We start from the raw sequence: 25601 nt of genomic DNA on the forward strand, positions 1-25601 counted from the left end.
GCATTAAGAAATATTTCTAGTAGTAGTCTAATAGGTGGGAACTTGGCAGGTGGGAATCAGTAATGGAAATATAAAGCTGAAGAAAGAATACGTTTGGTAACGACAACAAATATATAAAATCATAATCTGTTGTGATACTGTTAAGAAAATGACAACAGTACCTTTGAATTCTAAGCAACCTGGTTTCAGCTGCAGTTAAGAACTTGGCTGGGACAGTTACACAGTAGACATCTCGCTTATTTGTTTTAGATCATGTATGGGTCTTGACCTCCTCGCGAACTACACGAGATGACGTTGCAGGTCAGTCCGTCACACGTAAACATAGTAAACACGAAGAGCAGTCAGTGGCACATTCAAAACAAACTCAGTCAGCGTCTAAACGGAAATTTCGTGCTGAATGGGAGGAACAGTTTTTCCTCCATTCCCAAAGGAGACAATGGAAAGTGATTTTGAGCTTTTTGTAAATCATGTACGCGTCCAACCAGCAAAGGTAAGACTAGGTTTGCAGCTCGAAGCAAGATCGGTTCAAGATTATACGATTTTTAAAGATCTATATCATGGTAAAGTTGGTGTAGATGTATTCACAAATTTTTCACTTGATATGCACACGAAACTGATATTATTTGCAGCTAAAATGTTGGTTATGTTTTCCTCTACTTATTTGTACTAGCAAATGTTTTCATTAGTGAACTACAGCTTCCGTTTGACTAACGAACTTCTGCTAATTGAAATAAACCCAGATTTTAGTTCAATAATTACAAATGTAATTAAAAGTGAAATCTTTTAATTTATCATTTGATTGTTGTAGTCCCAAGTGCCGTGAACCTGAGGTATTTTGCACTTAAGATGTAACTTTGCACCATTTTTGGAAACACTTTATAGTGCTCAAGTGTAATTTGAGAGAATCGATAAGTAACACATGCATCCTTCGGTCGCTGTTTGCAGTCGGGGTACTTCCCTGTCTTAGCTAATAAACGTACGACAAACATTGCACTATTTCTCAAAAATCAGTACAATGCAATAGTGGTGCAACGTAACCCCTTCTTATGGGTTAGCTTTGCACCAGTTTTTTATACATTACACAATTAAAAGGAATCTTTTTTCAAAGATATGACTGCGTGCTAGAATGCGTTAAATAAGAAGATAGTCTCAAACGTCAAAAATTACATACTGGCTGAAAAATTCTCGACAAGGAGTGCAAACTGATCCAGATTTACGGTACATACAAACCGCAATCAGTATTTAAGTATTTGCCTCCATTTCTGCTGGTTTGTTCCGAATTACGTCGCGTTTTGCTGAGTTTATCACGTGGTTCTGGATTTGCCCATACATGTCTTAGGAGGTCCAAACGAGAATGCATAGGAACATCCTGAGTATAAGACTGAATATGCCTCTCCCTCTCAACATGGGAGCCAATTTCTTACTGCCACGGAATCTAAAATGCAACAGCTTCAAGGAGAAGTTAATAGTGTGATGATCGTGCAATGTGCAGAAAGAAGTTGACACGATCCGTTGTCTGCTGACCGCACATATTACACTTGAAAGGATCTTGGTAGCCGTGGTAACCCATGTGCATTGTGTACATCACAAGATCTTTGAAGGTAATGTCACAGTAAGTACAATTATGACACTCAACCTTGTCGCCAGCTCCATCCCGAGAATCTTCTTTGCTATGCTGAATACTTTCTTCACTCGTTACTTCAGAAGTAGTTATTTCCTTCCCATCATCCATTTCTTTACCCACCGTCTCAGTAACTGGAAGTGGATTATCTTTTGTCTCAGTTTCCTGTTCCTCATCCAACTTCTGAATCTTGGCAGGAGACAACTCTTCATCTTCATCCTCGGATTCCTGCGGCACACTGATAGAAATTCGCTCCAACTTATACGCCTTGCCCTTACGTCTATTTTTAGTTCCTGAATTTGCTGTGTTGTTATTGTTAGTGTTGCTATTGTTGTTGTTGTTGTTGTTAATAATATTAGGGAATACTGGAGGCATATCAAAAGCAATTGGTTTGCTGAGATCAAGTGGGTTGGACGGAGTCTTCACTTCTTCCTGGTAATACTGTGAATTGAAATCTGGAAATCGTGGGATCTGAAGTTGTCTCGAAGTGATCACGCGAGCGAGGTAGTCCTTCATGCCTTCCTGCTCCGGATGGTTGTTATTTACGTTCACAAGTTGTTGTGCAAGCAAAGAATGCTCCGTGCTAGAGTCTGAAGAATCTTTTTGGGAGTCTTCTTGTCGCATATTGTTTGAATAAGGGAATGGGGGAACTGGGCTGTGGGTAGGTGGAAATGCACCGTTCATCAAAGGTCCGTACGGGAACGGCAAGGGAAGACCATTAGTTCCAGGCTTAGCTAGCATACCGAATGCTTGAAACATGGGGAATTGTGCCATTTGACTAGGTGGAATTTGCTGCTGTTGAGTTGGCAAGATCGGTGCCTGTTGCAACGGCTGCTGTTGTTGATTGTGCTGTAAGCTCATCTTCTGAGAGTCAGAATCATCTGATTTTGGGCGGAGTTTTGGTCCTCTTCGGGTGCCGTACACATCTATGATTGGCAGGGGGTTTGGCGACCCATCAGGGTTCAGTACCATCGCTGGTTTGTGTGTGTACTTGCGAAGGTGTAATTTCAAACTGTGACAGTACTTCGTGGCGTAATTGCAATCGTTACAGCGGTACTGATACACATTAGAGTGACTTTTGAGGTGTGAATTCAGCATGGACTTGTTGACACATGAATACGAACACTTGTCGCACTTGAAAGGCTTCGAACCGAAATGGTTCCGCAAATGGTATTCGAGGTGGTGTTTGTATTCTGTAACGAAGGGACATTTCGGACACGTCAAGAGTTTATCAGCTTTGATGTGGCCACGAGAATGTTCCCAGAACTCTAGTTTAGTAAGGGCCACAAAGTCACACTGTTTGCAGCGGAATGTCTTCACTTTACCTTGCGAATTTACACGCGGGGTTCGAAGTCCTGCTTCTTCAGAATCTGTGTCTTCGTCGGGTGAGAGCCCTTCGCCCTTAGGCTCATAGTGTGAGGACACATGACTGTGGAACACCGACCTGGAACAAGCAGAACTCTTTCAATGATCAAAGAAGAAAGATTTATTTAGAAGAAAAGAAAGCACACAGTACACCACAGATATCTAAAATGCAACAGCTTCAAGGAGAAGTTAATAGTGTGATGATCGTGCAATGTGCAGAAAGAAGTTGACACGATCCGTTGTCTGCTGACTTTAAAAAAAGGTCTGAGTTGGTGAATGGATGCTTCAGTGTTTCTGACCAAGCATGTTTTAACAAACGGCGTTAATAATTTCCTTGTGGATACTCATTTTTATTTCGATTTATCGGAACTCGTTAGGTCCCCTGTGTGTGGAGTTGTAAAAGAAAATATATGAGTATACTAGTCCGAATTTTTAGTATTTTTTTTTTAGTGCGGCCATTTCCAAATATAGCATATATTCTGATTTAGCTATTTTGGCCATCAAAGGATCCTTACAATACCTCAGTGATACTACGAGGACTCTTTTGAAAAAAGAAAAAGAAACTACATGAACAATTTAATAATGTTTGAATATGTAAACATAGGCCTAAGCCTACATCTTGTATTGGAATACTTTGCCTATCATTGTAAGAAGTAATAATAGTTTTATTATGGTGTCTATGTCCACCACGGTTCTTGTAATAACTCTATCCGCGAGCAGTTTTTCACCAAGTTGGTCCTCCCAGTCTGTTCTTTACTGAAAATTAAAATGTGTAGAAGACTTCGTGTGAACTAACCTCGATGTTGTGGAGAACTCGCAGACCACACACTGCAGCATCAGGGAGCCGTTTCCATCCTGTGATCCTTCCCTGTCGCTCTTCACGGCCCCCATCATGTCTGATCGCTCCAGAGCCATCTGCAGCCGGCGTAGCGGGTCCTCAGCCTCCTGAGAAAGCATGTCGTCGTTCTTCCTCTCAAACTGTTCGTGGTCTGAGACAACGGAGCCAGAAGACAGGGGGCTCTGAGTGTTGGCGGCAGGCTGTGGAGGAGGCGTGTTGTGGGCAGTGGCCCCATCTTGGGACATCTGTGACAAGAACTTGGAGGGTGAGGACGGCGTGTTGGGTGTCACCGATAGACTCACCCTCAGACTTGGGTGAGGATGGTACCCAGCTGCGGGACTAGAATCTGGTCTTCCTGGTGTGTGGTATTGTGAAGTCGGTGGGTAGTTGGGTAAGGGGTTGGAATTTGGTCGTGGGTTGTCGCGGTCGGGAGATGGACCGTCACTACCACTGCTACTTCCAGTGCAGCGGCCAGGGGAGATCCCAGAATCGTTGTTCACGTCATGATCAACAGGTTCCTGCTTCTGCAACAATCCAGAAGAAAAGACCGTTTGAGACAAGACATAGATGGCCTGTTGGCTACGAAGTCTGAGCATTCTTGTCTTTAAAGCTTTGGTTTCCGCCGGTAGCGGTACCGTAATATGACGGCGAATAACGGCAAGTAAAATGATGGGAAGCGTCTTGACGGTGAAGATAATTGTGAAGTTGTGTGTTAATCAGTTCAAACATTAAAGAAAACAATTAAAGATCTATTACCTCGACGTAGCGTTTATAATAGTTTTTGGAAGATGAGAAGTCATCAGAAAACGAAGAGAAACGAGCGGAAAGTGGCATTTTCAAAAAGCGTGCAACAGAAGGTGCTATTAAAAATGTTAATGCGTCATCCTCGACACCGCAATAAAGGAAAATTCAGAGCATGGTTTCGTTAAACACCAAGTGTTACTTGATTATGTATTGCAGTGCAAAAAAAGTGATCTTCACATTGCAGAACATCTCGCCATACTATCAACTCCAACTTCGGATCCTCTAGACCACTGTAAGCAGAAAGTCCACCGTAGCCACAAGAGTACTGTACAAAAACGTTAATATAACTGGCCGCTGTCAACAAATGACGCTGCTGCTGTCTTTCGTGACGGTGGTAGTCAAAGTGCCCCATCGTCCACGTGGTTGCCCCTACTCGACGAAACCAAAGCTTAAGTCTCCGTGCTGTAGGAAGCTAGGATAGTTACTTACCACAGAAGCGGTGGGGTAGTGTGGTTGGTAGTGGGACCAAGCGGACTCCAACACGAGCCCTCCACCATCTTCAAAGTGGTCCAGCGGAGCTACTGCAGGCGCTGAGCCTTGGACAGCGAACGTGGCGGTTCCATTCATACCGTCTCTCATTGCATGCTCACCTGCAAACACAACACATCACACATGATAGTCCCCCTATTCATACCGTCTCTCATTGCATGCTCACCTGCAAACACAACACATCACATCACACATGATAGTCCCCCTATTCATATTTTTGTCCCCAGTTCTATTTATACAGTGTTTTCAGAATGAAAATGACTCATTTTCCAGAGCTCAGTTTTAAATGTATTAGGTAGGCCTAAGCCGTGTCCACAGAGGGCATACTGCTGCGACTCCGCACTCGTTCCTCTGACGCTGAAGAGAGTAATAAACACGCACGCAGCTGACAGGTAGATGGGTTTAATGTATGGCAACGTTAGAAGGAAATATAACGTTAAGCCACGTTATACAATCGAACAATCTGTTACGCATGATTCGATCGCAGGAGACGAAATTCAGCTGCATTCAAGTATATCGATCTGTCCAGATATTTCACACCTTGCAGCACAGATGGTGGGGTCGTGATGATTATTGTTTTAAGAGGAAGTACAACTAGGTAACCATCCTCTGTATGTATGTTCAGTCCGTCAGCGCTAACGCGGTGGGATCCTTAACAGCTCTCCCATCAGCTGTCAGAGATGGCCTAGGCATCACTGAAGAGGCGTACTAGGGAAAATGAGGAGTGAGGTAGTTTCCCGTTGCTTTCCTCATCGAGCCAGAAGTTGCTATTACATATCAGTCTGCCAAGCCCACTGAAAGGCATGCACCAACCGACCCTATGAGCAATATGTTCACATCATTCATAACAGGGACTGGCTGCAGAAGGAATGGCATTACTAGTATCACTCATACCTCATTCACTTTCATTTTGTCAAAGCAAAGGATAAAGCTGAGACAGATCAATGAAAGTAACAAAATTGCTCTAGCCCATACCAGAAGACATAGTGCACTGTAAACACTAGGTCCTGCCAGCAAAGGCATAACCATCCTCTACATAACACTAATCAGAGAGAAAACATAGAAGGGGTCCAACACTCCGAAAAATGAAGGTATCGGCCAAAGGAAGACACGGGCCATGAAGGGCATGAAAATGAAAGACTCCCTAGGCCTCCATACGTAATACCGTCGGGGTCTGAAAAGAACAAAAGTTGACCAAGGGAGGTCGGATATGATAGATGAGTGTGAGGAGCCTGGTACAAGTAAGTGCAAGCAATGCCAGGACTCAGCTAAGGGCCCCGTGATCGCCAACCTACGCTCCAAAGTTCAGAGCCCCTGGGGCCCCTATTAGTCACCTCTTACGACAGGCAGGGGTTATCGTGGGTGTTATTCTACCGCCCCCACCCACAGGGGGATTGCAGCACAAACAGTAGATACACCTTACTAGATTAAGGTGTATTATAATAAGAAAAATACCCGTTTTATATTTTTTAACGTAAACATATAATTACACGAAAATTAATAAGTTATCTTCCTAGCATTATTCCCGCACAGCGGCAGGGTCCGGCGCACAGGTCTCCATTTGGACCGATCCAAGGCATCTGCGGTGATGTTGACATACCATGTCCTACTTGACGCGCTCCAGCCATAGCTTTTTGCCGGCCGCGGTATACAACTACCATTGCTGCGAATGACTTGTCCATACCACCTAAGTCTACCTACCCCGTGGGTGGGGGCGGTAGAATAACACACACGGTATTCCCTGCCTGTCGTAAACGGCGACAAAAAGGGGACCCAGGGCTCTGAACTTTGGAGCGTGGATTGGTGACCACGGAGCCCTTAGCTGAGTTCTGGCATTGTTTCCATATACTTGTGCCAGGCTTCACACTTTCATCTACTGTATCCTATCCGACCTCTCTTGGTCAACTCTTGTTTTTTCAACCCCGACGCTATTAGGTTTGCGAGGGCTAGGGAGTCTCCTTTTTACGCCCTTTGTGGCCCTTGTCTTCCTTTGGCCGATATCTTCATTTTTTGGAAGTGTCAGATCCCTTCCATTTATTCTTCTGATTAGTGTTATATAGAGGATGGTTGCCTAGTTGTACTTCCTCTTAAAGGAATAATCACAACCACCTTCCCGTAGCTTCTCTACAATTGGTCTTACAAACAGTAAGACCTGAAGATGGTCTTCCGTGGTTTTCCATTTTCACGCCAGGCAAATGCTGGCGCTATGAACCTCTTCCTTCCCACTCCTATCCCATCTTCACCATAAGATCTGTGTCTGTGCAACGTAAAGCCAACTGGAACAAAAAATCTACAATTGGTGCAACTTCGAGTCGTCATTAAACATCAGCATCCTTCGCGCCATCGATTCGTGTAGTCCAAGGTTCCATGGGAGCAGAGCATGGAGAACCTGTTCATGGTTTGCTAGTGCTGGCCAGTGGAGCGAGACTGAGCCATCTCCAGTCACCGGGCGCCATTTCATCCAGGTGGCGCTGATTCTGCAAGGCTGTCACCATTGTTGAATATGACGGAGCTGGGCTACAGCATCACACTTTCTGATGCTAATTGTAGGCCTACCAAAACGCTACATTTAATATATTCTTGGCAAAAAGATTAAAAGCAAGTGACAATATGCGGTGCAACAAAAAGTACTAAAATTACAAACATGTTATGATACGTCATTATAACAAGCAACACGTATATGTTGATGAACACCTCACGGACACAATCTGATCAGAAAACTCGTCCTTTCAGCATGCGCCGAATTACGAGAGAAGACAGTCGTTTTTCGGATCCTCGCGGCAACTTTTCTTCATCATTAAGTTCGACATTTTTCACGACCGCCGTGAGTCCCGAGGTGCGCTCTATCTTGTGTTTGTCTCGTCATAATACGTGGTGAAAAATAACTTTTCGTGTAATTCTTGGAAGAAAACAACTTTACAAAATAACATATTAAATTAATGAACCCGTCATGTCGCGCGCCACGTTCCGGGGCACTTCTTATACAGCAATCAGTTGTCAAACCGGTCCGCATGGTGATACAGGATACACAAACTTAGACCGAGCGTTCGCAGTCGAAGATACTTGTTTCCGTGATTTTTCCATGGTTTCCTATTTTCACACTAGGTAAATGCTGGGGGGCTGTACCTTGATTAAGGCCACGACCTCTTCCTTCCCCCTCGTAGCCCTTTCGTATCCGTAACACCTATCTGTGTCAGTGTGACATGAAGTAAAATGTAAAAAAAAATTCTGAAATCCGTAATGAAATATTAGACTACAGCTATTACATTATTTTAATCCTTGCGGATATTTTTGTTCCTCCTTTCTTTTTCATAATTTTGAACAATTCTGAGTTAGTTCTTTCGACCAAAAAAGTGATATGACGTATGGCTTTTAGTGCCGGGAATGTCCGAGGACAAGTTTGCCACATTCGTTGCAGGTGCAGTAATACGCACACCTTGTTTTAAACTAGCTTTGACTTGACATTTACATTCACACAACTTTAAAACTTATCACGTGCAACATTACTGTACAACACATTATTTGTTCGAGCATTTGGATTTTTAAAATCTAGTGCTGTCATATTATTTTGTAGGAATAGTTTGAGAATATCTGAACTACTGCGAAAGAAATGGACACGGAAAAAATAGCAAACAAAGAAGAACGTCACTTTCCGGAAGAACTGGCAAAGGCAAGTCCAATGGACGGAAGAAGTCCATCGCGATTGAAACAGTGTGGCTTCAAGAGGGAAGACGTAGAAAACAGAAGTGTTGAGAAAAGAAATCGGAAGCGAAGAATCTTTCAAAGGAGAAATTAAGACTAACAGTAAGGGCCTATACTTAGGAGTAGAGGCATGATTTTTTCCATTAATTTATGTTCGATTTCGCGAAAATGAAACAATTTTTCGCCTTATTTCGCTTTAATCATTTCCTAAAATTATTCATAAAAAGTTCAATTCGTGAGAGTTGTGAATTATTTATGTGAAAGATATAAAAATGAAAACAATATTGTTAAGCATTCATTATTCTTTGTGTAATCTTGATTAGAACTATAATAACTTATAGCCTGATCAAGATTAATAACAAATTGCCCTTTCACTCTACATGGCCATACCATTAAGGGATTTTATAGAATATTAAGAACCGAACTCGATAGCTGCAGTCGCTTAAGTGCGGCCAGTATCCAATATTCGGGAGATAGTAGGTTCGAACCCCACTGTCGGCAGCCCTGAAAATGGTTTTGCGTGGTTTCCCATTTTCACACCAGGCAAATGCTGGGGCTGTACGTTAATTAAGGCCTCGGCCGGTTCCTTCCCACTCCTAGCCCTTTCCTGTCCCATCGTCGCCATAAGACCTATCTGTGTCGGTGCGACGTAAAGCAACTAGGAAGAAAAAAAAAGTTGCCCACGTTTAATCTCGCTGCATTTTTGCAGTTAGGCCTATCGCAAAATAAGTAGATTTCGCTTTAAACTGGCTTCATCGCTTTAATTCGCTGTAATTCGCGGACTTTTTTAGAAGATAAAAGACAGTACATACAGGAGTGAAACATACATCCGTTAACACCTTTGGAAAAAAAAATCGTTAGTTCTCTTCTGTTTTTTACTGTTAACCTTCTTTTCTTCCACATACTTTTCAACAATATTTATTTCCGTGAGAAACACTCAATTACATTTGTATGTAGGTTCAAAACCACGCAGCCAAGGTTCGTATATGGAGCTGGTCATCCACGACTTCCGGGGTCGCTTTCGTACGTGACCGCTAATGAATTCACACTCGCAAACAACGGGCTTCGGCCATTTTCCGATCACTACAAGTTTGTTTTTCGGTTCCCGTCATATTAGCTTCCAGCATCACTGTAAACCTTTCCTCACAAACATAAGTGCTGCATTGCACAGTCAGCGTTGTACAAAATTCCAGTTACAGAGTATTTTTCGCTTCATGGAAGGAAACGTTTGCTTCGAGAAATTCGTGTCACCGAATTTCGAGTAATAAAGAAATAAATAGAACAAACGGCCGGGAAATTTAAGTTGCTTCGAGATATCGAGATTCGACTGTAAGTCGACACTGTTTGTTGGCAGTTGATGAAAATATTCATGAACAGGTCACGGAATTCATGTCTGAGATTTAGCGTTCACATTTCAATTATTATTTTTTAGCATTACCCGACATTTTATTTTGTTTACAAACTGAACATGATCAACCGCCAAACTATCTTAACCAAACCAAACCAAACCCCATGGCACTACAGCCCTTGAAGGGCCTTGGTCTACTAAGCGACCCCTGCTCAGCCCGAAGGCCTGCAGGTTACATTCCTACCTAAAAAATAATAGGATATTTCGTACAGTGAACTGACGCGGTGGCCCTGCATATACTAAATCCTGCTCTGGATCTTCTGATTCTTTTCAATGAATCAATTAATTATCCTATTAAAACTGGTCACAACCACCTAAAAAAAATGTTTGGGACGAGCGAAAAGCACAAATTTACATAACTGTAACAAACTGTCCGTCCTTCTACACCTACACAGTTACGCCACAACACAAAGTATAACAATAAAAGCTAGAGAAAAGAGAAGCCTATTAAACTGTGAAGTTGAAACGTATTTAAAAAAAACTTCCTTCAAGAAAGTAACTAAAGTAGGTTACGAAGGGAAGGGTCAAATATTGTAAATCAAGTGATGGCCCCATAAAATACCGAAAAACTGTCGAGAGGACCTATTTTATCAGTCGTTCTTTAAAAGTTCAACTTTCTAACCCCCTGTGCATTATTTCCACGGTTTTCAGTATATTATAATACGGTACATGTTTAGGACTCACCAAATACAAGTTTATGACATGCTTGGAACAAATACTTTACAATATAGGTCTACTTGTAGTAGAAAAACTTGAGCTGTTCAAATATGCGACAACTGAGGTGTATCGGATTGATTACTTACCGGTAGTGAATTAGTCAATACAGCGTGGTACAAACACAGCAATTCAATACTATTTTATTTACAAATGTTCTCGATTGCATCTTTCCGGCAGTTTGATGTCTAGCCACACGGCCGGGCTGAGTGGCTGGCTTTCTGCCCCCAACTTTGCAGGTTCGATCCTGCCTCAGTCCGGTGGTATTTCAAGGTGACTCGCGTCGGCAGATTTATCGGGAACCGAGAGTCAACATTCCGACACCTCGGCGTCTCCTAAAACCGTAAAAACACCCGCTAGTGTTCGTATAACCAGTAGGCCTAACACTATTAATAATTTTGTCTCTAAGGGTCGGAGAGTTAACATTGCGATATAATATCGGGCTCAGAGAAATCTTTCCAATGGTAGCCTACCCCACTTCAGGGGACAGAATTTATATTTAGACTCTCTAATCCCCGTTAAAATAAATCCTATTCAATTCTTGTTCTGTGTTATGGCAATGTAAACCATCATCTTTAACTACCTTCGCATGTGTCGCGATTTCGGAGCTGTTAGTAGCTAACCAAACCATGTAGGCCTCTACTTATTTCACCGCGAGCCCACGGAGTGTCGTATTTGCAATGAAACAGCCCTTCAACCATTCTGATCGGAGTTATAACCTCATTTAACAGACTTTGTCAAATCAAGAACAGAAGAGAAAGGAGAAACAAATATATTTCTCCCACATTCTTGGTAATGCAAAATCGGCCCACCACAGTGGCTACACACGAGATATTGTACTGGAAGTTTCTGTGGACTCAACCACGCAGGGATACCTTTGACGTCACAGAGTCTTACTATGATTAATCAAGTAAGCAGTGCTTCGTTCATTTTCTGCCATAGATGACAAAGACATCAGAAGCACAGAAGACTAAGACGAAGAAGTAACGAATTGCCAGGATATTCGGCGGGGAGTCAGAGGTGGTGGTGTTTATTATTGTTTTAAGAGGAAGTACAACTGGGCAACCATCCTCTATCGAGGGTCATATAAGGCTGTGCGTTGTCCTCTTGATTCTTCAACATATTTTCCGATGCTATTTTCTAAAAAAACGCTAACACATACGAAGTGGGAGTACGAGTTAATGGAGAAATTGTAAGTACATTACCATATGCAGACGATACGGTTATTTATGGCTTTTAGCACATGTTCGGATCGTCTTGGTGTGAGCTGATTGTCTGCATTTGTTTACATCATGTTTACATTTATTTAAAATTGTAAACCTAGCTTTTTCTTAAATATTTTTTACGAACTTGTAAATTAGTCGAACGTTCTCTAGATACTTTATTCCAATCCCTACTCCTCGTCCTATTTGCCCCAATATGTCCTCTTGAATTCCAACCTTATCCTACTTTCAAAACTCCCAGTCAAGCGTATTCTTCTACTAATGTCTTTCCACGCCAACTTACCCCTGACATACCGCATAGACGAGCATCTCTTCTTCTTTCTCCCAAGACTTCCCAGCCCAAAGTATTGCAACATTTTAGCAACACTACTACTTTGTCGTAAAACACCCAGAACAGGTCGTGCTGCTTCCCTTAGAGTTTTTCCCAGTTCTCGTATCAAATAGTCCCGCTGAGGGTCCCATACTCTAACTGCGGACTTACCAGAGACTCATACGCCCTCTCCTTTACCTCCTGATGAGGTAGAGAGAGGGCGAAACTTAGTGCTGTCGAATAACACCAAGCTTAAGGTCGCCATCCGATGGACGAATCGCCATCAGCCGGGCTGAGCGGCTCAGACGGTTAAGGCGCTGGCCTTCTAACCCCAACTTGGCAGGTTCGATCCTGGCTCAGTCCGGTGGTATTTGAAGGTGCTCAAATACGACAGCCCCGTGTCGGTAGATTTACTGGCACGTTAAAGAACTCCTGCGGGACTAAATTCCGGCACCTCGGCGTCTCCGAAGACCTTAAAAAGTAGTTAGTGGGACGTAAAGCAAATAACATTATTATTATTATTATTATTATTATTATTATTATTATTATTATTATTATTATTATTATTATTATTATGAATCGCCATCAACAGCGACATAACCCTCACTCTATTTGAACACTGACGAGAGGTTTGGAATTGAATCCAGACTTTTGGGTTTATTTTATTCGACCAACGGGACTCGAACCGGCTAAGCGAGGGTCAAGCCAGAGAGAGAGACGCAACGATCATGGCCACCAAACAGGAAGAGGGCGCTTACAGGCGAATGACTGCTGAAGAGATAGGTTTAAATATAAACACAACAAAAGTAGGTAATGTTTTTCGACAAGATAAAGAGCGCCAGTTTACAACATGAAACAGCAATTTTTTTACGGGGCGAGTTGGCCGTGCGGTTAGGGGCGCGCAGCTGTGAGCTTGCATTCGGGAGACAGTGAGTTTGAACCCCATTATCCGCAACCCTGTAACCTTAAGGCCATGGCCGCTTCCTTCCCCCTCCTAAGCATCTCCTATCCCATCGTCGCCAAAAGACCTATCTGTGTCCGTGCGACGTAAAGCAAATTCTAAAAAAAAAAAAAAGCAACCAATCGAACAAGTGACGCCGTAACACCCCAGAAATAGGTAGTTAGAATAACATTTAACAGAATGGAATCTGAGTTGCGTAATGATGCCCTCAATGAAAACTGCTACAGCGCACGGTGCACTCTGCTCTTTGGACTCAAACAGCACGCACAAGAATGTCTGGGTGCAACATGCAAGCAACGAACCAACAACGTCCGCGAGACTGGACATTGGACGTACAAGATTGATTTTAATGGTCAAGTTGAACTTGCCTGATTGTTTAGAACCCCAACTGTCAACAAGATGCAATCGTACGTCTTGGAAAGAAAAAGGTAAAGCGTAGCGTAACAAAGGATATTTACTTACGAGCAGGCCAAGAAACGTCTACTGCAACTCTTGACGAACTTACCTGTTTTCACTTCCTTGGACACCATGTCAGTTCTCGGGTTTCTTTATTGCATCGCCCGTTATTTCGATCAATTACGCACGAGAATATACATTTCATTTATAACTCACAGACGAGTAATTTATGCAGCTTTCATTAAGAATGGTGGTAGTGATTATTGCTTTAACAGGAAATGTAACTGTACAAAGATTCAATCTTCAATTTAAAGAAAATTACAGTAGTCATGATAGGGTCTAATGTAGGTGTCTAAGAAGAAATATGTAGCCTACATTTTATTTATTGATTTTGATTATTATGTAATGTTGATTTGTATGTTATGCTGTAGTTGCACTGTAGTTTAACCATCGATGTTCTATATGTATGTGACTGTTCATTTAATACTATTAATTCTTTATGATAATAAGAAAAAAGAAAACAAGAGGTGTTGCCATGGTGGTGTTGTTAAAACAGTATATCAATCCGAACGCAATCTATGCTCAGGCGGAGCTCAAGTCGGCAGGTTCCATCCTGGCTCAGTCCGGTGGTATTTGAAGGTGCTCAACCCTACGTCAGCTTCATGTCGGTAGATTTACTGACACGTATTAAAAAAAAAAACCGGTCTCGCGGGACTAAATTATGGCACCTCGACGACTCCAAAAAGCGTGAAGTATTTAGTAGGATGTAAATCAAACAACATGATTGTTAGGACAGTTTTAGTAATTTTCCAAACCCACTTCAGTGCAGTATAATGGATGAAATTAGAAACGTGCCATCGCAGTGCTAGCATTCCTCCTTCCAACACTGACATGTAAAAACGCGGGCTGCTCCAGACGGAAACAATTGAAAGAGGGTATATAGTATATTTTACAAGTTGCTTTGCGTCGCACCGGCACAGATTGGTCTTACGGTGACGACGGGATAGGAAAGGGCTAGAAGTGGGAAGGAAGCAGACGTGGCCTTAATTGAGGTAAAGCCCCCGCATTTGCCTGGTGTGAAAATGGGAAACCATCTTCAGGGTTGCCGACGGTGGGCTTCGAATCCACTATCCCCGGAATACTGGATATGGCCGCACTTCAAATCAAATCAAAATCTCTATTTGAAAATGAGGTGTCTACCTCGGTGGCAAATGGTACACTAAAATACATTATTGTCAAACACTAAATTTTAAATTAACAAGAACATTTTTTTTCTATTAAACACACAGCTCATCCTTAATAAAATTATATTGTTTACAAAATTCTACTTATAATACCTCCTGTACTTACAAACATAGTCAACTCATATACAGTATGTGGAATTACTTCAAATAATACTATACAACTGGTATAAGATTAGAATTTACATTGCATTTATTTACTTATTTATTTTTTTACCCATTTTGGAACCTAAGTAGCATAACGACCTGCTGCGTCTTAACCAGAGCCCCTTTTGCCACTACTTTTCAGAGTTCCTGAAGGGCCTTCATAGCTACCGTAGCGGTCCCAGGGCCCTCAAAGTCCCCCACTGTACCTCACCTCTACAGGCAGTCCCCTACTTCGGATGTCCAAACTCCGTAGACCAGGGGATGGAATTAATTTATTCACACACATTTTTTATTTACAATATCCTGCACTGGTCGAATGCCCTCTAACATATCATTTATTTTCTCTGTTGATGTGTATTCTCTTCTTGAATATGTGTACAGATGTTGGAAAAGGATCAAATACCATCCCTGGTAAACTGTTCCACTCATTCATGCCCTTCCCAATGAATGAAAATTTACCCCAATCGCTTCTGCTAAAATTCCTTCTAATTTTATACTTGTGGTCAGTTCTGCCGATATACTTATTTTCCAACTGAAGCCTGTCACGGATTTCTCTCCATGCTTCTTCTCCTGTATAAGCTCTATATAATCCTATAAGTCTAGTTTTCTCCCTTCTCTTACTTAACGTTTCCCACCCAAGTTCCTCTAACATTTCTGATACACTACTTTTTCTCCTGAAATCCCCTGTTACAAATCTTGCTGCTTTCCTCTGCACACTATCTGCAGCTATCGATCTTGAAAGAGTATGGGTGAGCTATTGGCTATTTTATTTTTCTACAGCTGACATCTATTCTATGCAACATTTTTAAAAGTGTATTTTGCTTTAGATGGTTGAATATTACAAAATGCATTTGTTGTAGGCTACTTTACAATAAATGAAACAAATTTGAACATAAAAGAAAATTTCCTTATTAAGTAGAATATAAGGTACAATTTTTCACATTATATTTACCGCATGTGATGGTGGTGGTGATTATTGTTTTAAGAGGAAGTACAACTAGGCAACCATCCTCATACTGCATGTGACTCGAACTGAAGCTACACGCACAGACAAAAAAAAAACAATCTCCGGAGACAATAGAAGAGCAGGTCAGCTCCGACGAAAGCCAGTCAATAAAAGGAGAAAGCTGGTCATGTCAAAGAAAGAAACTGGAGTGAATGTCGCATCACAAAGAACCAAAGCGTGTCTAGCTGGGGGTCAGAAAAATGGAGCAGAAAAAGAACTTTCGAATGACCGCGTGCTGCACTAAATTACAGGGAATTCAGATTTGTCGTCAATTGAGGTAGCAATGCAATCAACCTCGTTACGGGTGCAATTCGACAAGTTCACCACACCAACCTTGCTGTTCATTCGCAAGAGTACTGGCGTTCTACGATCAAGCTGGTGCGGTTCGGACCCGTCAACTTCGTGTCCATACAGTTACTGGCACTACTGCTGGGCAAAATTCCGGTATCCCGGCGTCTAAGAGAACCCGGAAAGTAGTTGGTGGGACATAAAATCAATAGGCTATCATTAGCCTATTATCATCATTTTAAGTGACATGTCACTGACCTATATAGAACACAGGCCTATATTTAGATATCACACTTGTTATTATAATAAACAAGTGTCTCTGTTGACAAGACTGTGTTTACAGTGGGCTATGAACTAGACCACTGACCTGTATCAGTCCCATCCTTGGCTTTAAGTGATTGAGGTGTGAATGATGCTAGTAATGTCTCTCATGAGGTCGGTTGGCCCGTGCATATCAATGGACTTGGCAGACTCATATGTAATAGCAACTTCTGGCTGTGAGACGGAAGTACGGACTATGAGGATCAACTACAGAGTTCTTGCTGCTATCTCTGTTGGGATAGATCCAAATGCAGTCTTCTAAATAAAACAGAAATGTTCGCAGGATTCATACAATCTAACACACGCGATAAAGGCGTGCTGAAGTTTCGAATTGCCATTGCCCAGGACAAAGGCGCTCGGGAGGCGATAGATCCTTCACCTTTAATACATAACGCGAGATGAATAAGAGAATTAGTATTGCCCATCATTTTTACATCACGGTATACTGAAACACCCTAACGTTCCTTTTCAACACTATTGTAGAATTTTAAACCTAAAATAATGACTTTCTCGAGAAAATATCGTTACTAAACACACAGCTTTGAATAATAAACAAACGTTGTTGACAGACTGAACCTCATACGCATCGGAATAGTACTGCCGCAGGCCGCTAGGGTGCGCTTTCAGGTACAAAACCTTCTATACAGTATTTGCGTGTCTGTGATTTTAAAGACACACTCACGCTTTAGTTACTGAGCGTATGGGCTGATTATTGTAGGTATTTAGTGGAATATCTATATCGTCTTCCGCCTTCTTTGACCAGAGTGTAGAGGACAAGAGTAGCAGTGATTTGAGAGGAAAGGGCCGTGTTCCGGTGTTCACCATAGCGAGGAGAATAGAAAACCACGGAAGACCCTTCTCAGGACAACCCACCGCCTCCCAAATGCAGAATTGTAGCCTTCCTACGGTGCTCGATGCGTCATCTTTGAATTAACCAATTTCGGTTCAAAGAGGCGATATACCGGGAAGGCATGCTTTTCAACCTACTCTCTCTTCACCCCCGCCCTCCGTGTAGGTGGGAGCCGAAACACCGTATAGCTGCCTGTTGTAAGAGGAGACTAAAAGGGGCCCCAGGGGTTCCCAACTTGAGAGCGTGCGTTGGCGACCACCCTTTGTGTTGTCTCTAGGTCACTCTATGACAAAATATATAAAACCTAGAATTTACGGATACAACTGTTTACGCGGACAGCTGACAGTTCATCAATCTACCTTCACGATTACGTTGCAATAGGCCTAATGATATTTTTTTACGTCCCATTCACTACTCTTACGGTTTTCGGAGACGCCCAGGTTCCAGAATTTAGTCTCGCCTCTCCCAACACGCGACTGCCGTACGTTAGCACCGGACTCAGACAAGTTGGGCTCAAAGACCGTCTGAGCCACTCAGCCCGATTGATTCAGTTTCAGTTTAACCTTTCTGCTGAATATTCAATTGCTATAAAGTAACAGATGTGTTAATAACCCATCACTAGGGCTCGGAAGATGAAGACCTATAAATTTCCTTAAAAAAGCTATTAAAAAACTAAAAATATCCAGAGAAAAATGGGCAAAAATACGATCATGATCTTAGTTTTAATTACATATTAAGGAATATAATATTTAAAAATGCGAAATTCTGGTGGCATGCAACAGACAGTGCAATAATGCTTCTTCCTTCAGACATTCTGTATTTTTACATTAACATAATTTTGAAAAAGTAATTCCGTATTTGTAAAAAAAATAGCCTTTGTAACAGAATTCAGAATGAATTTTTTTCACCTAGAATGAATTCAGCGAACGCACAATGGACATCCTGGAGAAAGAATCTGAAAAAATGTATAACTGGATTCATATATGGCTTTACCACATGTGCGTTACAGAAAATGTAACTCTGAAACCTCACCTAAAGACATAAAATGGCTAACAAAAGGACCTAAAAGCAAAAAACTGCAAAAATGTACAAATAAAATCCTCCATTTTCTGGCCAACAATGACCCAGAATAAACATATGTTATATTGGGCCTTGTTTTCGGACGCTCGAGAAAAAAGGATGTTTCCTCAACTTTCAAGCCCTAGTCACCCAAGCAAAAAGAAATCTTCCACCTAGCAAGCTGTGTCGAACATTCCTTTTTACCTGGCTGTTTACCAGCCTTCAAAAAGAGTTGGGTTACTACCCCATTATGTACTCTGGACACAAAAGCTTATTTTTACTGCAGTAGTCGCTGCTCGTCAATAACAGATGCATGTGAACTCAGGGGGAGTTAAAGGATTTAGTTTTTGCTTCTGAAGGAAACGGGGAAGGTTATCAGAGGGTGGGAACCTTGTTTGTTACTCAGGATTCTCAAAGCTAGTGAACTCTCAGCCAAGCCAGAGAACAGATAATAATAATAATAATAATAATAATAATAATAATAATATGTTGTCCACCGAAACACGTCGTGAAGCCCGAATACTTGTAAGCAGCAGAAACAACGGACGCGACTGCAAAAGGTGGGCTGGAAGACATGACATGAAAACGAACGACAGATATGGGAAAAGAAGATTTATCTAATCTACCAGATGATAGGAGTGGTTCAGCTGATGACGAAGAAAGGAGCACATTGTGTGAGGATGCCTTCGAGTTATTCAGACAACGGGAAACAGAATCAAAATTAATTCGGGAGGTGAAAACCGACTTGGCCAAGATTCGTGTGAAAGAACACAGTGGAGAGAAATTTAAACAACAAATTAGTAAGTTCAAAGGTCCAGGAGACAGGAAGGAAACAATAAAGAATAAAATATCCTGAACAGTGCCAGCTTCCTTGGTGTAGTGCTTAGTGTGATTAGCTCCCACCCCCGGAGGCCCGGATTCGATTCCCGACCCTGCCACGAAATTTGAAAAGTAATACGAGGGCCGGAACGGAGCCATTCAAACTCGGCAGGTCAGGTAAGTAGCGGGGGAGTCGATTCCCACCTCAGCCACCCTCGAAGTGGTTTTCCGTGCTTTCCCCACTTCTTCACCAGACAAATGCTGGCATGGTACCTAACTTAAGGCCACGACCGATTCCTTCCCTCTTCATTGTCTGTCCCTTCCAATCTTCTCATCCCCCAACAAGGCCCCTGTTCAGTACAGCAGGTGGAGCTGCCTGGGCTGGTACTGGTCCTCGTCCCCAGTTGTATCCCCGCGACCCAAAGTTTCACGCTCCAGGACAATGCCCTTGAAGAGGTGGCCGAGTCCGAGGAAAAAAGCAACCCTGGAGGGTAAACAGATTAAGAAAGAAAGATCCTGCAGAGAACGGTTTTTTTTGCAATGTGTTTAACATCGTACGGACAGAGATAGGTCATATGGCGACGATGGGATAAGAAAGGGCTTGGAGTGGGAAGGAAGCGGTTGTGGCCTAAATTAAAGGTACAGGCCCAGCCTATGCCTGGTGCGAAAATGGAAAACCACGGAAAATCATCTTCAGGGCTGCCGACAGAGGTGTTCGGATGCAAGCCCATAGCTGCGCGACCCTAACCGCACAGCCAACTCGCTCGGTAGAATGAGGTGTGATAGAGAAACGAGCCTACACATCCAGGCGGTAAAGTCAAAATGAACAGAATAAACACACAAAATGATATAACATGGCCCTTTTTGTAGATAGTGCACAGCCGTGTCACTCTGGTCATTGGGTATAAATTCCTATAGTAAGTTAAGCAGTTTGCTCGGCGGATTCCTTCCAGTACACCAACCTGAAATGAATCACCCGCTGTAAACCTAGAAAGTAGCCTGCGCACAAGAACATTCCCAGGAGAAAATGCATGTATAAATTCCATAGAAACGAGGTCGCCAAGAGACACTAAAAATACAAGAGCTCGCCTCTTAAAGGACCCCAGAATAGCCACAGCTTTGTATCCAAGCCTGGTCATGTTCTTACATTTTTACCTGCAGCTGGAGTTCCCAAGACGAGGCCAAAGGGGTTACATCAGGGCTGTCCAAATGAGACAACTCATCTATAATTGTTGCCCGCTAAGCGGGTCTCGTTAGCTTCAACATAACATTTATTCTGTTACAGGTTAAGTGTGAGACAGGAACAACTGTCCTTAAATTTGCAAGGATAAAAATGAATTATCTATCTAACACATTACATGGTCGTCTTTTAATTCATTGCACATAGCTATCTAAACAAAGCGACTATTCATAACAGTGATTTAAAAATAAAATCTTATGTGATCATTTGAATCTCCTCCTACAACTATTACAATTAAAGCAGAACAATTTATGATATAAAATGTACATGAAATCAATAAAACATTTCTAATATTAGATAATAGATCTGCTTTGAGTAAAGATGTAGAAAAGCAAGAAAGAAAAATCTTAAGCAACATTTTTGGACCAATCTGTACAGGGAGAATCTGGATAAGGAAATGTCATGACCGGCACCAACACTCAGAGAAAATCTCAGACACGTTTAGGAAAACAAGTTTGAAATTTTACCCACATATTCTCAGTATGAGCATTCAGAGATGACCAAAAGAATTCTGAACCTTGCCCTATCAGTGGAAGTAAAAACAACTGGCTATATACAGGAAACAAAACTCTCAATGTAGGCCTACGCACTGATAGGATTCGAGAAGAACTATCGACCTATCGCACTGTACAGAAACAAACAATAGACTGGGCTGAAATGAAGAAACTGATCGTTTTATTTGTAAATCACCGTTTTCAAAAGAAAATAATACATACATCCTAAAAAGACAATTTATTAAAAGAAAACATGAAAGCAGATAGCAAACGGGAGGCCTGCAGATTACGAGGTGTCGTGTGGTCAGCATGAAGATTCCTCTCGGCCGTTATTCTTGGCTTTCTAGACCGGAAAGGAGACAACACAAACTAAATATTGGAAGGTTGGATTAGATTACGGTATCATTCATGTGGTATCTTTCCACGTTAAGTGTAAACATTGCAACTTCTTTTCAGAAAACATTTAGTTGAAACATGAATGGCAACAGTTCGTTCTCTTGAATTCTAAATTTATATTGTGATCCCTTCACTCACTAATGTAACTCCGCTGACAGCACAGTGAGCAGTGGACTCGGAATGAGGAGACGGATAAAGCCGAACGTGTACATGATCGTCTCTGAGAACAAGACAAGGCGAAGCAGACCATGGTTAGGTTCAGTTTGTAATGACATAATGATAAGAGGTGAGGAACTAAACAAAGTCACAGAGCTCGTTAATCTTAAAAATACTCATGGGTACAAGGATTGAATGTTTTAAAGTACTTACATCTGAAGAGGCCTTAGACTACACACGGTCGCATTACAGCAGTAACTAGCCATATCAGAGCGACAGCAATTAAAAAGCCCCTTATCTTAAAAAAAGTAATTAGTGAAAAACCACAACGACTGTTTCTATTTGTGGTCTTGGAAACCGCTCGTTCGCAGTTATAAAGAATTAATTGGCAAAGATGTGAAAATATCGTTAACAAGTTGCTTTTTTTAATGGCGCTTTTCAACCGACAGCTTATTAACGCAAGGTTACTTCAGCACACCTTGTCTGCGGTGAGCCACAGTACATCCGGGCACCGCAGAAAAACATCCAGCCAAGTTCGTATGTTACGAACGACACGTTTCAGTTTTGTGAAATATTGTAGTTGATTGTCAGTACCCGTTGTTGGTCTACTGCCATCTAACGGAGATGAGTGGCAGCTGGAGAGGGGGCCATCACTTCTTCCGGCTCCTCACATTTCGAGTTATTCGTTATCGATAGCGGCTAATGACCACATGCTTTTGCAGCACCCATCCTCATAGCGATGCTCGCTGTAACAATAGGCCCTATAAATTCGGATCTCCATTACTTTAGCCCGCAAGATACACTGACTGACAGAGCAAATGCAACACCAAGAAGGAGTGGTCAGAACTTTATGCCAATTGCAGGGTAGACTGACGTCACTGAGGTATGCTCATGATGTGAAATGCGCCGCTGTGCTGCGCACGTAGCGAACGATAAATGGGACACGGCGTTGGCGAATGGCCCACTTCGTACCGTGATTTCTCAGACGACAGTCATTGTAGAACGTGTTGTCGTGTGCCACAGGACACGTGTATAGCTAAGAATGCCCGTCCGCCGTCAACGGAGGCATTTCCAGCAGACAGACGACTTTACGAGGGGTATGGTGATCGGGCTGAGAAGGGCAGGTTGGTCGCTTCGTCAAATCGCAGCCGATACCCATAGGGATGTGTCCACGGTGCAGCGCCTGTGGCGAAGATGGTTGGCGCAGGGACATGTGGCCCGTGCGAGGGGTCCAGGCGCAGCCCGAGTGACGTCAGCACGCGAGGATCGGCGCATCCGCCGCCAAGCGGTGGCAGCCCCGCACGCCATGTCAACCGCCATTCTTCAACATGTGCAAGACACCCTGGCTGTTCCAATATCGACCAGAACAATTTCCCGTCGATTGGTTGAAGGAGGCCTGCACTCCCGGCGTCCGCTCAGAAGACTACCATTGACTCCACAGCATAGACGTGCACGCCTGGCATGGTGCCGGGCTAGAGCGACTTGGATGAGGGAATGGCGGAACGTCGTGTTCTCCGATGAGTCACGCTTCTGTTCTGTCAGTGATAGTCACCGCAGACGAGTGTGGCGTCGGCGTGGAGAAAGGTCAAATCCGGCAGTAACTGTGGAGCGCCCTACCGCTAGACAACGCGGCATCATGGTTTGGGGCGCTATTGCGTATGATTCCACGTCACCTCTAGTGCGTATTCAAGGCACGTTAAATGCCCACCGCTACGTGCAGCATGTGCTGCGGCCGGTGGCACTCCCGTACCTTCAGGGGCTGCCCAATGCTCTGTTTCAGCAGGATAATGCCCGCCCACACACTGCTCGCATCTCCCAACAGGCTCTACGAGGTGTACAGATGCTTCCGTGGCCAGCGTACTCTCCGGATCTCTCACCAATCGAACACGTGTGGGATCTCATTGGACGCCGTTTGCAAACTCTGCCCCAGCCTCGTGCGGACGACCAACTGTGGCAAATGGTTGACAGAGAATGGAGAACCATCCCTCAGGACACCATGCGCACTCTTATTGACTCTGTACCTCGACGTGTTTCTGCGTGCATCGCCGCTCGCGGTGGTCCTACATCCTACTGAGTCGATGCCGTGCGCATTGTGTAACCTGCATATCGGTTTGAAATAAACATCAATTATTCGTCCGTGCCGTCTCTGTTTTTTCCCCAACTTTCATCCCTTTCGAACCACTCCTCCTTGGTGTTGCATTTGCTCTGTCAGTGTAAGATTATCAGATATACAATATTATAATTTGAATTTTCTTTCAGCTTTTGTTAATTTATATAGCCTACACTTCCCGGAGATGTTCGTAAATCTGTGAAAAATACAACTGCTAATAACTCCGTTAATATTGCTCGTAGAATAAAAACGCGTCAAAAATCGAAGTACCTCATGACACTGCAGCCCCAATAGACCCTGCAGACCGCTGTTCAACGTTAAGACTGCAGACCTGACGCAGGTCAACGCGACCAATGTTGGCTTTCTATACCGGAGCCGCTATCTCACAGTCAGGCAGCTCCTCTTGTTCTGACGTAGGCCTAGTGGTGCTCAGGTCCACGTAAAAAAATGTCGAACCCGTGATCTCCAGAAAAAAAGACAAGGACTGACCAATAAAATGTAAAAGATCGGAAAGTAAACTTTGCACAGCTAATATTATGTAAGAGTTCATCGAAATTGTTGTTTGGATCATCAGTCCACAAACTGGTTTCATGCAACTCTCCGTGTCACCCTCTTGATGCCTTAAAATATCTCCCATCATTGTCTCTCTTCTTCTAGTCAAATCGTTATGTATCTCCATTCGTCATTCGATCACGCTTCAGAAGCTGCTTTTCTCTTTCTTGCTGAGCTTGTTAATGTCCGTGCTTTTCTTCCATACAATGCCACCCTCTTGAAAAAAATGTTCAAAAACCAATGCAATAAATAAAATAATAATGATATTGTTTTTACTTCCCACTAAGTACTTTTGACGCTTTTGGAAGAAGCCAAGGTGTCGGAATTTTATCCCACAGGACTTCTTTTACGTGCCACTAAACCTACCGACACGAGACTGACGTATTTGAGCATCTTCAAACACCACCGGACTGAGCCAGGATGGAAGCTGCCAAGTTGCGGGCAGCCCGGCGGGCCTGTAACAATGTCTGAAGCGAGCGACTTGCGGCTGGAGATCAACTGAAAATCTGCATTTCGTAATTAGAGTCACAAAACGTGTGATGGAAGTGTAACCCTAGCAACCGTGATGTAAAGTATGGATGGAGGGCCATGAGCGAGACACGTATTGATGATAATTTCATTTTCGCAAAGAGAAAATAGGTTCCTTTTTCTTCTTCTTTCCTCGTTTGTGCTTTGCATTGTATGTCTTATTTCTGCCAGTTTATCTGTACTGTTAGTATTAACGGCCAAATATGGCAGTTTTGGTTCCTTTAATATCAATACAGCATAAAACACTAATGAAATAATATACAGCCCAGCTAACTCTCCACTTTTGCGAGGAATTCTTCAAGTCGCTTCCCCTTGATGGTCGCACAAACATCCAGACAGATAAAACTTGAACCTGAAACCACTTTCAACTTCTGTATATCTGATCCAAGATAAATATGACGTACGAGGCGTGTATGGTCAAAATTAAAATGTTATTGATACGGATGTGAAAATTATGTCTACAAATGATTAGAGGTAGTGCCTTCAAATATTATTTAAGTAAAGCTATGACTATGCGTGTATACAGGAGTTGGCTGTTATCGTCCAAGTTCCAATGTGCAGGA

General features: G+C 42.8%; 1 protein-coding gene across 1 annotated transcript; it reads right to left on the minus strand.

Moving 5' to 3' along the window:
- Nucleotides 1-1276: 1276 nt before the first annotated feature.
- Nucleotides 1277-22100, minus strand: hb (hunchback). The gene is made up of 4 exons (XM_067158343.2): nt 22062-22100; nt 5058-5218; nt 3783-4348; nt 1277-3065 (listed from the first exon to the last, which is right to left on the minus strand). Exons 2-4 carry the CDS (start codon nt 5205-5207, stop codon nt 1463-1465), a joined length of 2319 nt encoding a protein of 772 aa, XP_067014444.2. The 5' UTR covers nt 5208-5218; nt 22062-22100; the 3' UTR covers nt 1277-1462.
- Nucleotides 22101-25601: the final 3501 nt, after the last annotated feature.

The sequence above is a fragment of the Anabrus simplex genome, chromosome 14 (genome assembly GCF_040414725.1).
Source record: "Anabrus simplex isolate iqAnaSimp1 chromosome 14, ASM4041472v1, whole genome shotgun sequence".
Classification (NCBI taxonomy): domain Eukaryota; kingdom Metazoa; phylum Arthropoda; class Insecta; order Orthoptera; family Tettigoniidae; genus Anabrus; species Anabrus simplex.

Bases quoted from the DNA above. Each gene is read 5' to 3' on its own strand.
- hb (XM_067158343.2), bottom strand. From the start codon at position 5,207: ATGAGAGACGGTATGAATGGAACCGCCACGTTCGCTGTCCAAGGCTCA. The intron at 4,349-5,057 runs GTAAGTAACTAT...GGATTGTTGCAG, and splicing joins ACTACCCCACCGCTTCTGTG to AAGCAGGAACCTGTTGATCA. The intron at 3,066-3,782 runs GTTAGTTCACAC...TGCTTGTTCCAG, and splicing joins GAGTTCTCCACAACATCGAG to GTCGGTGTTCCACAGTCATG.